Genomic DNA, 15,985 nt, shown 5'->3' with positions numbered 1-15,985 from the left:
TGTAATTTTTTTCAGGTCATTTCCAGGCACCCGAAGTCACTTTATCGTGATTTCCAGGCAGCTTAAGTAAATTGTATTTTTTTCAGGAATTTGAGGCAACATTTGAAATTTCTTCCAGGTAATTTTTTGTTCTTGTTGAGGGAAATTTTCAGGCTTTTTTCCAGGCACTAAATGCTATTTTTTAAAAATGCTGGAATTTTTCTAGGCATTTTCAATATATTTTTTAGGCACTTGAAGTCGTATTGTTATGATTTCCAGGCAGTGCTATGTTTTTTTCAGGCACTTGAAAAATTGTATTAATTTTCTAGGCTTTTTTCGAAATTTTCTCCAGGTACCTAAAATATTTTTTTTTATAATTAAGTGCCTGGAAACATGTAAAAATGACTTAAGGTGCCTGGAAAAAAATTAAAAAATTGTTTAAATATCACGAAAATAAAGAAAAAATTATATTTTAAATACCTGGAAATATCATTAAACAAGTTAAAAATCGACGATTTTTTTAAAGTGAAAATGTCAATAAATTCCTACTACTACGGTCCTGTCCACCCCGTCGCTGTTACGGAGTGAGGCGCGTGCACCGTCGCCATGGCAACGCCCTGCTCGTTACGTCACACGTTGCCTTATGGCGCGCGATAGTGCAGGGGTGCACTTGGAATTATTTATTTTATTTTAATTTAATTTAATTAAAAAAAATAAATTTTTTGTTGTTGTTGACGTTTGAAGGAATTTTTGTATTATTTCCAGGCACTTAAAAACCCAAAAAAATGGCTTTAAATGCCTGGAAAATTGTTGTAAATGCCCTCAAGTGACTGAAAAATTAAGAAAAAATTGTTTTAAGTGCCTGGAAGAGAATAAAAAATTACGTTAAAAATTCTGAAAATTACTCCAAGTGCCTGGAAACACTTACAAATGACTTTAAGTGCCTGGAAAAAGATTAAAAAATTGTTTAGTTATCACGAAAATAAAGGAAAAATTATATTTTAAATACCCGGAAATATTAATAAATAACTTAAAAATCGACGATTTTTTTAAAGTGAAAATTTCAATAAATTCCTACTACTACGGTCCTGTCCACCCCGTCGCTGTTACGGAGTGAGGCGCGTGCACCGTCGCCATGGCAACGCCCTGCTCGTTACGTCACACGTTGCCTTATGGCGCGCGATAGTGCAGGGACGCACTTGGAATTATTTATTTTATTTTAATTTAATTTAATTTAAAAAAAAATTTTGTTGTTGTTGACGTTTGAAGGGATTTATGTATTATTTCCAGGCACTAAATGATATTTTTAAGGCAATTGAAAATTAAATTTTTTCCAGACAGTTGATGTCACTTTTTCGGAATTTTCAGGCTGTTTAAGTTAATTTTGGATTTTTTCAGGCACTTGGAACAATTTTTAAAATATCTTTCAGGCACTTAAAGTGGGCTTTTTATTTTTTCCAAACAAATTCTATTGTTTTTATGACGGTTGGAAAAATTATTAAAATTTTACCAGGAATTTCTCGAAATATTTTCCAGGCATCTGAATTAATTTTTTTATGATTTCCAGACACTTGTAGGCATTTTTTTTATTTCCAGGCATTTTAAGTAAATTTTTTGAAATACTTTCCAGGCACTTAAAGTAATTTGTTTGTAATTTCCAGGCACTTGACATTACTCAGGCAATTTTATTCTCTCTCCAGGCTCTTAAAGCTAATTTTCTCGACTTTTCCAAGGACCCGAAGTAATTTAATTAATTCTAAGCGCCTGAAAAAAGCAAAAAAATTACTCCACTGCCTGGAAAAATTATTAAATGAACAACCTCAAAAACCCGAAAAAATGGCTTTAAGTGCCTGGAAAAAAAAATAAAATTTTCAACTGCCTTAAAAATATAATTAGTGACTTTAAGTACCTGAAAAAAAAATTACGATTTTTTTCAAGTGAAAATGTCAATAAATTCTTACTACTACGGTCCTGTCCACCCCACCGCTGTTACGGAGTGAGGCGCGTCCATCGTCGCCATGGCAACGCCCCGCTCGTTACGTCACCCGTTGCCTTATGGCGCGCGATAGTGCAGGGACGCACTTGGAATTATTTATTTTATTTAATTTAATTTAATTAAAAACAAAAAAATAGATTTTTGTTGGAATTTTTGTGTTATTTCCAGACACTAAATGATAAATACTAATTAAACATTAATATCGGAAACCACTGGATGTCCAAATTTGGCTATCCAGATTTTTATGTACACTTGGACATAATGGATAACGATTGGACGACTAATTTTTGGATCCTGTGCTATCGATTATCCAAAAGCTTTTGATGTTATTGATCATGGATTGCCCATTAAGTAAACGGTTGTAATATTGTACAGTCAATTTTTAGGAGCTATTTATGAGGTCGAATTCAACGGTAAAGAAAGTACCTGAAAAACCCAACCCAACTCCTAATTACTCTGAAAAAACCCCAAAAATTCCTCTATTATACTTTCCGCATTCTCTCGTATCGGCAAAATACATACATACATTCAGACAAAATCGCATTAATTCCACAACATTCTTCGATTCTTATAAAGGCCCAGTTTCCACCTATTAGACAAAGACAAGGTGATTAACTTTCGAATTTGCCGTGGTATATGTTACCGGGGAGCGAGACGGGTGTATGGGGGGGTACCGTGGGTGGGACAGAGACGGCGCGTGACGTGGTAGGGGCCTTAGCGGCGAAATTCATACGCCACTCGCCACTTCGGGTGCAGTTTCTCGATTACTGGTGATCGGTACGTTCGCGCGCGTTATTTGAATTTACCTTCGAAACGATTTGAAAGTGACATTTTTGACACTTTGTGATTGGTTTATTGGGATTTTGTGTTTTTTTTTTTTGAAAGTTGGCAACATGGTAAGTAAAAAAATTATTTTTTTTTAAGTATTTTGGTAAGCATAAGTATATATCCTAGGGACATCCAAGTTTATTAATGGTAATTATAAAGTATGTTCCAAGGATAAGCATACATATGTACCTAGTACGTCCCTGGAGTACTTATCAAATTTGCAGTAATTATGTCATCTGCGAATTGACTCTCTTGGGTAGTAAAGTGTTACTTAAATCTGAGGTGTTTTCGCATGAATTTTTTTTTTAAATCTAATAACTTCTTTAATATTCGTTTTTTAAAAAAAAATATAGAATAATTTTCGTTTTGTATTTAAAAAGAGTATTTATAGCAAAAATAAAAATTACAAAATTTTTCATAGATTTTGGAAAAATTGACTTTTTTTATTTGAAGTTTTTTAGCTTTTTCTCCCACTGTATGAAAAATAAAATAAAAATTTTTGCTTCTTAGGATACCCCTTATTATTCCAAACAACTTTTATTTAAACAATATTTTTATTGGACCCATAGATTTTTTGTAAAACAATTAAAAAGGAATTTTTGAAAATATATTTAGGGTCTTAACAAAATTGCACTTTTTAATTTTTCCTGATTCTCCTATGGAAAATAGAGACTTTTCTTATTAGACTTTTTTTATTACCTTTTTACCCTTAATATATAGCAAAAAGAATTTTTTGATTTGGTCAATTTTTAAGAATTTCAAAATTTATTACCATGTTTTGGTCAAAAAATTTAAAAAAGCTAATAACTTCCTTAATATTCGTTTTTTGAAAAAAATTATAAAACACTTTTCGTTTTGTATTTAAAAAGAGTATTTATAGCAAAAATTAAATTTGCAAAATTTCTCATAGATTTTTGAAAAAATTGACTTTTTTGATTTGAAGTTTTTTAGCATTTTCTCCCACTGTATGAAAAATAAAATCAAAATTTTTACTTCTTAGGATACCCCTTATTATTCCAAACAACTTTTATTTAAACAATATTTTTATTGGACCCATAGATTTCTTGTAAAAAAATTAAAAAGGAATTTTTGAAAATATATTTAGGGTCTTATCAGAATTGCACTTTTTAATTTTTCCTGATTCTCCTATGGAAAATAGAGACTTTTCTTATTAGACTTTTTTTATTACCTTTTTACTCTTAATATATAGCAAAAAGAATTTTTTGATTTGGTCCACTTTTGAAAATTTCAAATTTTTCAGTTTTGGTCCAAAAATCAAAAACTCTAATAACTTCTTTAATATTCGTTTTTTGAAAAAAATTATAGAATACTTTTCGTTTTGTATTTAAAAAGAGTATCTATAGCAAAAATAAAAATTTCAAAATTTTTCATAGATTTTGAAAAAATTGACTTTTTTGATTTGAAGTTTTTTAGCATTTTCTCCCACTGTATGAAAAATAAAATTTGGAACATTCCTAGAACATTCCTAGAACGTCCATTATGTCACCACATATACAATTCCCTTCTTAAATATTTCCACGTTATCACGATAATACGCCAAATGTCACTTTGCACTTTCATTTTTTAACTCTCGGTCAACTATATAATAATAATAATAAAATAAGCGCTTTCCATTAAACGAAACCAGCAAGGTCGTCAAAACTAGAAATTCAAATTTTACGTTTATTTACGCCTAATTTATATTCACGAATTTATGCCGACAGGTTTTATATGGACATCCCATACATACATATGTATGATTATCACGAGATATACAGGGTGAGTTTATGTATGATATTTTTTAATGTCATCCAAAGGGGTTCTTAAGGATCTCTTATTTTAATGATTTTTAAGGTAGTGGCACTTCCGGTTATACCGGAAGCTAGTGCTTACTTTGTTATTTTAAATGGAACACCCTATATTTTATTACATATTTGGATTCTACGTAAAATTCTAAGAAATTTGATGGGTCACATGGTATACTTTGAACAAATAGTTTCCGAGATATACAGGGTGGGGTCTATGTAATAGGCGGTTTATGTATGACACACCCTGTATATATATATATATTTTTTTTTGTTACTAAACGAGTTTTTTAAAGATCTGTTTTGATTTTTATGATTTTTTAAAGTAGTGGCACCTCCGGTTATACCGGAAGCTGGTGCTTACTTCGCTATTTTAAATGGGACACCCTATATTTTATTACATATTCGAATTCTACATAAAATTCTAAGAAATTTGATGGGTCACTTGTCATACCTCAGATAAAAACTTGCCAAGATATACACAGTTGTAATTTTCAAAAACTGGAAATTTCAACTGCTTATATCTTGGAAAGTATTTGACCGATGTACTATGTGTGACCCATCAAATTTCTTAGAATTTCACATAGAATCCAAATATGTAATAATATATAGAGTGTTCCATATCAAATAAGGAAGTTAGCATTTACTTCCGGTATAACCGGAAGTGCCTAAATTTTGAAAATATGTTAGACAGAAAGGGCATCCTCGAAAACCCTTTTAATTTATATAAAAAAAATCATTATAGGATGTGTACCGTATGCTGTGTTTAAGCCCACCATGGACCACCCTGTATATCTCAAAAAGTATTGGACCAAAGTATGGCATGTGACCCCTCAAATTTCTTAGAATTTTGTGTAGAATTCAAATATATAATAATATATAGGGTGTTCCATATCAAATAAGGAAGTTACCATTTACTTCCGGTACAACCGGAAGTGCCTCAATTTTGAAAATATGTTAGACAGGAAGGGCATCCTCGAATACCCCTTTAATTTTGATTAAAAAAAAAAATCAAAACAGGGCGTGTCACTTATAGAGTGCTTAAGCCCACCATGGACCACCCTGTATATCTCTAAAAGTATTGGACCAAAGTATGGCATGTGGCACCTTAAATTTCATAGAATTTTGTGTAGAATCCAAATATGTAATAATATATAGAGTGTTCCATATCAAATAAGGAAGTTACCATCTACTTCCGGTATACCCGAAAGTGCCTCAATTTTGAAAATATGTTAAACAGAAAGGGCATCCTCGAATACCCCTTTGATTTTGATTAAAAAAAAATCAAAACAGGGCGTGTCACTTATAAAGTGCTTAAGCCCACCATGGACCACCCTGTATATCTCACAAAGTATTGGACCAAAGTATGGCATGTGACCCCTCAAGTTTCTTAGAATTTCGTGTAGAATCCAAATATGTAATAATATATAGAGTGTTCCATATCAAATAAGAAAGTTAGCATTTACTTCCGGTATAACCGGAAGTGCCTTAATTTTGAAAATATGTTAGACAGAAAGGGCATCCTCGAATACCCCTTTAATTTATATTAAAAAAAAAATCAAAACAGGGTGTGTCACTTATAGAGTGCTTAAGCCCACCATGGACCACCCTGTATATCTCAAAATGTATTGGACCGAAGTATGGCATGTGACCCCTCAAATTTCTTAGAATTTTGTGTAGAATCCGAAAATGTTATAAAATATAAGGTGTTCCATATAAAATAAGGAAGTTACCATCTACTTCCGGTATAACCGGAAGTGCCTAAATTTTGAAAATATTTTAGACAGAAAGGGCATCCTCGAATACCCCTTTAATTTTTTATTAAAAAAAAAAAATCAAAACAGGGCGTGTCACTTATAAAGTGCTTAAGCCCACCATGGACCACCCTGTATATCTCAAAAAGTATTGGACCAAAGTATGGCATGTGGCACCTTAAATTTCATAGAATTTTGTGTAGAATCCAAATATGTAATAATATATAGAGTGTTCCATATAAAATAAGGAAGTTACCATCTACTTCCGGTATAACCGGAAGTGCCTTAATTTTGAAAATATGTTAGACAGAAAGGGCATCCTCGAATACCCCTTTAATTTTTATTTAAAAAAAATCAAAACAGGGCGTGTCACTTATAGAGTGCTTAAGCCCACCATGGACCACCCTGTATATCTCACAAAGTATTGGACCAAAGTATGGCATGTGACCCCTCAAGTTTCTTAGAATTTCGTGTAGAATCCAAATATGTAATAATATATAGAGTGTTCCATATCAAATAAAAAAGTTAGCATTTACTTCCGGTATAACCGGAAGTGCCTTAATTTTGAAAATATGTTAGACAGAAAGGGCATCCTCGAATACCCCTTTAATTTTGATTAAAAAAAAAAATCAAAACAGGGTGTGTCACTTATAGAGTGCAGAGAACACCCTGTATATCTCAAAAAGTATTGGACCAAAGTATGGCATGTGACCCCTCAAATTTCTTAGAATTTTGTGTAGAATCCGATTTTGTTATAAAACATGCGGTGTTCCATATAAAATAACAAAGTTAGCATCTATTTAACTCAATAATTGCTAATAGAAAGGACCCCCTCAGAAACTGTTACGTAAACTCATAATTTTTGCACATTTTCTCATAGTGACTTTTAAGTTTTAACAACCAAACGAGCGTGTTTTACGCGAGCGTTGTGTACGATTTGCCACAAAAGTAAGAGAAAGTCGGTTTTACGCTATTATAAGTGATGTGAGAACGGCGACCGTAAGGTGCATTGTAACAAGAAATAAACGAAATTTTCTTAATTCAAAAATAATTCTTTATTAATTTATTAATAAGACCTTGTGTGCCTGGTCGAAAATAAAATTTCTCTTGTGCCATTATCATTAGCGTTCCTCTCGGTTGAACTTTACCAAACTATTAAATACAATTAATAGTAGAATTTCACTTTGTTGACCCTAGATAGAGTCAAGATATGCTAGAACCGGTGGAATCTACTAAATACTACAATCGCGTTCAAATTCGAGTGAAAATGTCCTTTTTTTTTTGTATCAAACTAGTAACCCAGAAATACACTTTTACACGGAATCCGTTGTTAAAAATGCAAAATTATTTATAAACATGCACAAAGTAAAAGTAAGAAAGTGCACCATTTTACGGTAACTAAAACTATTAAAGTTTTCAGCTATAATTCTTGACCTTCCTATTGAACACTTTCTGATTTTTTATATTCATAATATCGGAGGGAATTACACAGTTTTTGCTCCTAAATAATCAATAAAATGAATGAAGGTTAATTTGCTTATGGTTCAGTGGCAAAGTAAGATTTTAGTATTGATCAATTATTATAATTCCAAGATATTTTGTTTTAGTAAAAAAGCTATTTTTTCCATATTAATACACTTTAAAAACAAAAATTACGTCACCGAACCGCCGCCGTCGAAGGCTAATATAGGGTGCCATAAAATTCGTTATTATATTTTGTTGACATTTACCCGATTTGGCAACAACAGTCTTAATGCAAATGCAAATGCGACATCTCCGAATTAAAAGAGGATGAATTCATTATGAACGTTAATTTCTCGGCCTTCGAGGATCATTTCAAAGCGGCGTTTTTCACTTTTTTCCTTTTCATTTAAAGGCCATATACCGATTTGAACCCTGAGGTCTCGGAGGTAATTTTATTGTTTTCTTCTTTATAATAAGGAAGATATTTGCATTTTGATTAATGGCCCCATTGACAGTAATTTTCCAGATGTTCATTTGTCATGATCATTACACGATTGTCGTTCGTGGGTGGCTCGAGGTCGATTTTGAGTACCTTAGGGTGTAGTATTATAAAATGTTCTGTCAAAATTATATTACAATTTATAGTAGTGTGGAACAAATATACTGTATAACGTAAAACGATAGAGCAGTTTCTGTGGTCCAGGCGTATCGTGTTGAAAAACAGGGGTTTTGCAGAGGAATTTCTTACTGGTAAGCTGTCAGGGGTGGGTGGGGGGTGTAAGGGTATTGTTGATAAAAAAAGGTTTTTATTGCATCAAATAATTGCCTTAAAAATTGATTTATTAAATAAATTAATCATGAGGGCACACTCTAGATCTATGGGATAGCTATGAAAGGGTTAGAAGCTGAGAAGAAAAAAAGATAAATATTTTCGAGAAGGGTCTACTTCAGTCCGTGGGGACCAGTAAAAATTTTTGTTAGTATTACAAAAAAAAATCTTCACAAAGTATCTAAGGAGTGCCCTAAACACGTAGTGGGAAAGAGATCTGCCGTAATAATCCTCGTGAGGCTCTGAGTTCAAACCTTAGCCTCGGCACGATCCTTTGCCCAACTTCTTATTTTATTATTATAGTACGTTTTTAATTTTAAAACTCAATTTGGCAAAGCGTTTTTCCTAAGTAAACCTCAAGTACCAAATCTCAATCAAATCGGAACAATAGGAATAAAGTTTCGATAGTCACGTGACCCTAACACCCAATATATTAAATGTTTATTAAAATTCAATAATTATAGCCTAAGCCAAACCCAAATACCAAATTTCATTCAAATCGGGCAAGTAACAAAAAAGTTAAAAAAAAAAACTACATAAAAAAATAATACATATTAAATCCCGATTAGATTTTTTTTTTATCATTAGGACCCACTGTGTTGTAATTTTTGTCTAGCAAAATGCCTTGTATAGACCACTGTGCGCATGAATATTATAATAACACACGGCAAATGCTAAAACTTTGCCGAATTATCACGGCTAAAAGAAGACGATTTGGTAAAAGATATGCCTATATTCAGATTCTCCAGAGTCTCTTGAATAATTCCATACCAATTTCAGGAAGTTCTGAGCTATTTTAAGCATTTTATCGATGAAATTAGGAAGCAAGTCCGAGCCGCCGATTCATCTACGTTGACGCCATGTTGTCATAACCGCCATTAAAATTGGGCATAGACGTCAAAGTCGACCATTTTCACACGATGTTTTAGGGTATAAAAAAAGGTTTTTACCTTATGATTTGTACATGGAAAAACAGTATAAAGCCTTAGGAACAGATTAACATCAATTCTGGACCGATTCCAATCGGTTTTAGTAGTTAAATTTCGATTATAAAAAGGGTCTTTTTTCCGCGAAAATCGCCGTTTCCGTTGCCATGGAGACGCGGCCATGGCTGGCTTTGAGAATAGCCGGTGCGCAAGGTGATGTTGTCAAAACGGCCGCCATTAAGATTGGGCATAAACGTCAAAATCGACCATTTTCACACGATGTTTTAGGGTATAAAAAAAGGTTTTTACCTTATGATTTGTACATGGAAAAACAGTATGAAGCCTTAGGAACAGATTAACATCAATTCTGGACCGATTCCAATCGGTTTTAGTAGTTAAATTTCGATTATAAAAAGGGTCTTTTTTCGGCCGTTTTCGTTGCCATGGAGACGCGACCATAGGCTTGTTGACACAGACCTTGTTCCTATACTTTGGTGCTGGACCGCTGTATGACTGGTATGACTGGTTGATTGAAACGGCTTATTTTTTCTTAAATAACAGCGCGTTGCGGAAAAACGGTAACATTTAAAGAAAAACGGTTTTTAGTGGATTATAGCCAGATAGTGTCCGGTGGTTTCGGAAAAAAAATGGTTTTCGCAGGTGTCATAGGTATGCCGGTATTAAGCGTTAAAGTTAAAAAAAGGTGTAGAGCAAAAACTGCTCTACGTAGAAGGTTGTAGAGTATGTCGAAAAATAGGATTTAAAAAGGTCTTAAAACGCTGAAAGTTTGAAGTCTCTAGGTAATAAAGAGTTATTAAGAAAATTAGCTCTACTTTTGGGGAGTTTTCGCACGACCTCGGGACTCGGCGGACAAAAGTGCTTATAAATTTTTTTCTAATTAGAGTAGAGAAATGATTTTTACCTCTTCATAATCTAGATATATGAGGCTACAACTTGATCATCTACAATTTTTTATTTGTTTGTTTGTTTAGGAGGGAGAAGTCTTAGAACTGAAAAAAAAAAATTTGTTTGATTTTTTTCCGCGTGCTCTCTTTTTCACACCTTTTTTTTTCGAGCTTGTGATTTTGCAGAAGAATTTTTACTGGTAAAGTGTGTGGGGTGGGTGGGGGGTTAAGAGTAGTTTTTTGAAAAACAATTTTTTTTTTGTACAAGATAAAAACCGTTTTTTTAATAAAACTACCCCTAGCCCCCCACCCACCCCACAAACTTTACCAGTAAAAATTCTTCTGCAAAATCACTATTTTTTTATATAACCTTTAAATTATTAACACTGCTTTTGTATTAAATCTTTTATAACTTCTTTATTTTTCATTTTTCGACTAAATGTCATTCTTTATCGTTTGTTCTATTTTTTAATAGAAATCCAATTCTTAAAGAAATTTTTTTATATTCCCAATAGTTTTCCAGGAAATGAGGAAAAACTGTTTAAAGGTTTTTCCCAATTTTCTGGAAAACTATTGAACTTAAAAATTATTTTTCTATTGCATCTGATGCGCACTGAAATTCCAAACAACTTTTGTCTAAAAAGTTTTTTTCTCCATCGAATAGTTTTCCAGAAAAAAAATAAAAACCGAAATTATGGACTTTTTTCCAGGGGTACCTTTGGATTTTTTCAGAAAGGGAAAATCAGCTATAAGTTTTTCCAGGTACATTTTCCAAAAAAGTTTTATAAGACTTTTTTGAAGCCCTTTGGGTATTTTATCTATTTCCAAAAAAAAAATAAAAATTTTCCCAAAAAAAAATTTTTTTACATTTTTGACTCAAAAATTGTCCATTTTTTCAAAAACCTCTCATAACTCCCTTAATTATCAATTTTGGACAAAATGTTATTCTAAATAATTTGCTCTATTTTTCAAAAAAACGGTTTTTATCTTGTACAAAAAAAATTGTTTTTTAAAAAAACTACCCTTACACCCCCCACCCACCCCACACATTTACCAGTAAAAATTTCTTCTGCAAAATCACTGTTTTTTTATATAACCTTTAAATTATTAACACTGCTTTTGTATTAAATCTTTTATAACTTCTTTATTTTTCATTTTTCGACTAAATGTCATTCTTTATCGTTTATTCTATTTTTTACTAGAAATCCAATTCTTAAAGAAATTTTTTTATATTCCCAATAGTTTTCCAGGAAATGAGGAAAAACTGTTTAAAGGTTTTTCCCAATTTTCTGGAAAATAATTGAACTTAAAAATTATTTCTCTATTGCATCTGATGCGCACTGAAATTCCAAACAACTTTTGTCTAAAAAGTTTTTTTCTCCAACCAATAGTTTTCCAGAAAAAAAATTAAAACCGAAATTATGGACTTTTTTCCAGGGGTACTTTTTTCAGAAAAGGAAAATCAGGTATAACTTTTTCCAGGTACATTTTCCAAAAAAGTTTTATAAGACTTTTTTGAAGCCCTTTGGGTATTTTATCCATTTCCAAAAAAAAAATAAAAATTTTCCCAAAAAAAATTTTTTTTACATTTTTGACTCAAAAAATGTCAATTTTTTCAAAAACCTCTCATAACTCCCTTATTTATCAATTTTGGACAAAATGTTATTCTAAATAATTTGTTCTATTTTTCAATAGGAAGCGAATGCTAAAAGAAAATTTTTAATATTCCCAATAGTTTTCCAGGAAATGAGGAAAATCTGTTTAAAGGTTTTTCCCAATTTTCTGGAAAACTATTGAACTTAAAAATTATAATGTAATTGAGCAGATGCGCCATTCATTTTACTATAAAATACTAAAATTTCATTTTTTTGCTATTTTTAGGAGGACTCTAAAAGTAATTGTTTTCCAAAAAAGTACCAGTCGCGAAAAATCACCTTGCACACCGGCTATTCTCAAAGCCACCCATGGCCGCGTCTCCATGGCAACGGAAACGGCTGAAAAAAGACCCTTTTTATAATCGAAATTTAACTACTAAAACCGATTGGAATTAATCCAAAATGGATGTTAATCTGTTCCTAAGGCTTCATACTATTTTTCCATGTACAAATCATAAGGCAAAAACCTTTTTTTATGCCCGAAATCATCGTCTGAAAATGGTCGATTTTGACGTCTATGCCCAATTTTAATGGCGGCTTTGACAACATGGCGTCAACGTGGATGACTCGGCTCTTGGGCTTGCTTCCTAATTTCATTGATAAAGTGCTTAAAATAGCTCAGAACTTCCTGAAATTGGTATGGAATTATTCGAGAAACCCTGGAGAATCCGAATATGTGCATATCTTTTACCAAATCGGGTTCTTTTGGCCGTGATAATTCGGCAAAGTTTTAGAATTTACCGTGTATTATTATAGTATTCATGCGCACAGTGGTCTATACAAGGCATTTCGCTAGACCAAAATTACAACACAGTGGGTCCTAATGATAAAAAAAAAATGTGTATTATTATTTTATGTGGAATGGATTTTTCGATATTTGCCCCATTTTTAATTGAAATGCCCAGTAAAACTTGGATAAAATAATACAATTTTTTCCATAGGAATCGACTTAAAATGACTTCCAACTTTACGATTTTCTTTCACCCAAAAGGTACTCAAACAACAAACGCAAGGTCTTACAATAATAATTAACGCAAATTCCGCACATGTAAATCATGACCGTTTAAAACAGTAAAAGCGCATCATCATTTAATTTCCATTACTAAAAGGTTACCGAGCGCGCATTATAGAAAATCTCTTTACAATGGTCGTCAAGAGAAAGTAAACTACACGACGACCAAATTAACTTACAAGTATCAAATAATTTGAAAAAAAAAAAATTATGGCTCGCACGCTCTACTTATCGCACATAGAATGCAACTCGATTAAAACTGGTGAAAACCTTGATTCAGAAGCTGCTATGGATTCGCGCACTGTATACGTCACCACCGGACTTAAAGTGTCGATTTCCTGATGTATACAGAAAAAACAAAACCTCAAGGTCCCGAAGAGAATGCCGCTTAAGTGAAGCCAACCTGACAGGTTCAATTTTTCTCTAGAATAAACCGAAATATGTTGATGTAAGCGACGTTATATGCGTATGACAAAGAGTCAATATGTATACCCGATACAGGAAGTAGCGGTAAGAACGAGTTGCACAACGAATACTTAATAAAGATTTTTGATTTTTAATTTGATTATGTCGGACAACGACTAATATGGAGGGAAACCATCGCATAATCGGCCGATTATATGATTTTAAAGGAAACAAAAATCACGTCCAGAGGCGCGCCACACGTTATGTTAGTTATTTAGTTTAAAAAATAATTTAGTAAATTATAAACTAAGACTAAATAACGTTCAAGGTAAAACCGTCAAAACAATTTAAAATACTGTATAGTTTTTTTGTTTGCAAAAGGCATATAAAAAAAATTGACACAGGATTTACATATCTAGTTTTTGGACTCCATTGTTACACCTTCTCTGAATATTCACTGTTTTTCGTCCATATTATCCAATATAATAGCACTGTTTTTGTATTAAATATTTATTATTATACATATAAATAATCATATCAAATTTAAATAAATAAATTGTGTTAATAGATTAGATATTAATGACAAAAACATTTGTTATTCACGTGTATTATTTTCGAAAACAATGATTTTTGAAGACAACTTCTTACTGGTAAAGAGTGTGGGGTGGGTGGGGGGGCAAGGGTAGGGTTAATGAAAAACATTTGTTTTGCAGAAAATAATTGCCTTAAAGAAAAAACTTTATAATTTACTAAGGAAACAAAAAAAAATTCCAGTAAAAAAGATTGACTTGATAAAAACTATACAAAGCTTCCCATGCTGTCTATAAGTGATAAGAAATAAAGAATAATATAAGTTATAGTTAATTTTCTGTTACCTGAGAGAGTAAATTATTTAATAAATAATATTTTTTCTTTTAAGGCAATTATTTTATGCAATAAAACTTTTTTTTGTCAACACTACCCTTACACCCCCCACCCACCCCAAATAACTTACCAGTAAAAAATTCTTTTGGAAAATCACTGTTTTTTGTTTAAAAATCCAATCTAATAGCACTGTTTTTGTATTAAATATTTATTAATATACAATAATAAATAATTATATCAAATTTAAATCAACAAATTGTGTTAGTAGATAAGATATTAATGGCAAAACCAGCTGTTATTCATGTGTATTATTTTGGAAAACAATGATTTTTGAAGACACTTTCTTACTGGTAAAGAGTGTGGGGTGGGTGGGGGGGCAAGGGTAGGGTTAATGAAAAACATTTTTTTTTGCAGAAAATAATTGCCTTAAAGAAAAAACTTTATAATTTACTAAGGAAACAAAAAAAATACCAGTAAAAAAGATTGATTTGATAAAACCTATACGAAGCTTTCCATGCTGTCTGATTTCAGAGGAACATGTACCTCCAAGATTAACAATCTGGGCTCTACCTCTGATGAATCCCGACATCCACTGAAGAAGAGGCCCCACACACAATACCTAAAGCCCTAAGCTTCTGCAAGAGTACCCCATGGTTAACCCTATCAAAAGCCTTGGAAAAATGCCTGTATATATTAAGTCAACCTGAAGTCCCTTCTCCAAGCTGCGGTAGAGGTAGTTGACATACAGCATCAAATTAGCATCAGTAGAACTAAACTTTTTAAACTCCAGGCAATCATATGACTGACCAGGCAGTCAAGCAGCTTTGGCAACTCAGATTGGTTACACACAGCCCGATAATTGGAAATTTCATTTCTACTACCAGATTTAATAATGGGTTTTAGAAAACTAGAGAGTGGGATAAGAACCAGTACCTAGAGATTTGTTAAAAATGTACAGTATTGGTTTCGTAAGAACACAAACACATTTCTTTAGGAAGAATGCCGGAATCCCATCTGGTCAGGCGCAGAGTTTATTCTTAGAGGAAGTAATAACCTCATAAACATCCTGTGTTGATAGAGTTAAAGTGCTCAGACAAATTGATTTATCAAAATCAAAAGATTGTATGTCATTGACTTGCTCATCCGAATAGACGGATGAAAAGTATTCTGCAAACATATCCGCAGTATCCGAGATATTCATACTAATCCTGTTACTGTATGCCATTCTGGAGGGAAGGCTAAAACCAGTTCTTTTATTTAGAATATATGACCGGATTAATTGCTAGCGAGATTCATTTCCACCTTATTAATATATTGTTGATAGCACAACTCTCTTAAGTACTCACATTGATGTCTCAAAAATACAAATTCATCATATTCCTCCTGTTGACCACTAATTTTAAACTTTTTGTGAATTTGTTTCTTTCTTATGATCAAACTGCGAAGCTCTGAAGAAAACCAACATGGAAAAGAAGAACTTTTGTACCTCTTTAGAGGAATAAACCTTTCCATTGAGGAGTAGATCACGTTATAGAAAATTGAAACTATGACATCAATAGATGT

General features: G+C 32.3%; 2 protein-coding genes across 14 annotated transcripts in view; one reads left to right on the top strand and one right to left on the bottom strand.

Moving 5' to 3' along the window:
* Positions 1-15,985, bottom strand: part of LOC126746775 (group XIIA secretory phospholipase A2-like) — a 149,905-nt gene that overhangs the window by 72,163 nt on the left and 61,757 nt on the right. The gene's annotated exons all lie outside the window — the stretch shown is intronic.
* LOC126746765 (chitotriosidase-1) overlaps positions 2,710-15,985 on the top strand; it is a 66,088-nt gene continuing 52,812 nt past the window's right edge. The window contains exon 1 of the mRNA XM_050455116.1: positions 2,710-2,871. Within this exon, the coding sequence (XP_050311073.1) occupies positions 2,869-2,871 (3 nt within the window). The 5' untranslated portion in view covers positions 2,710-2,868. The remainder of the gene's footprint in view (positions 2,872-15,985) is intronic.

Source organism: Anthonomus grandis, chromosome 18 (assembly GCF_022605725.1).
Source record: "Anthonomus grandis grandis chromosome 18, icAntGran1.3, whole genome shotgun sequence".
In the NCBI taxonomy this organism is placed as follows: Eukaryota; Metazoa; Arthropoda; class Insecta; order Coleoptera; family Curculionidae; genus Anthonomus; species Anthonomus grandis.
Note: the sequence above shows the minus strand (reverse complement) of the source record. Positions and strands in the feature narration are given on the sequence as shown.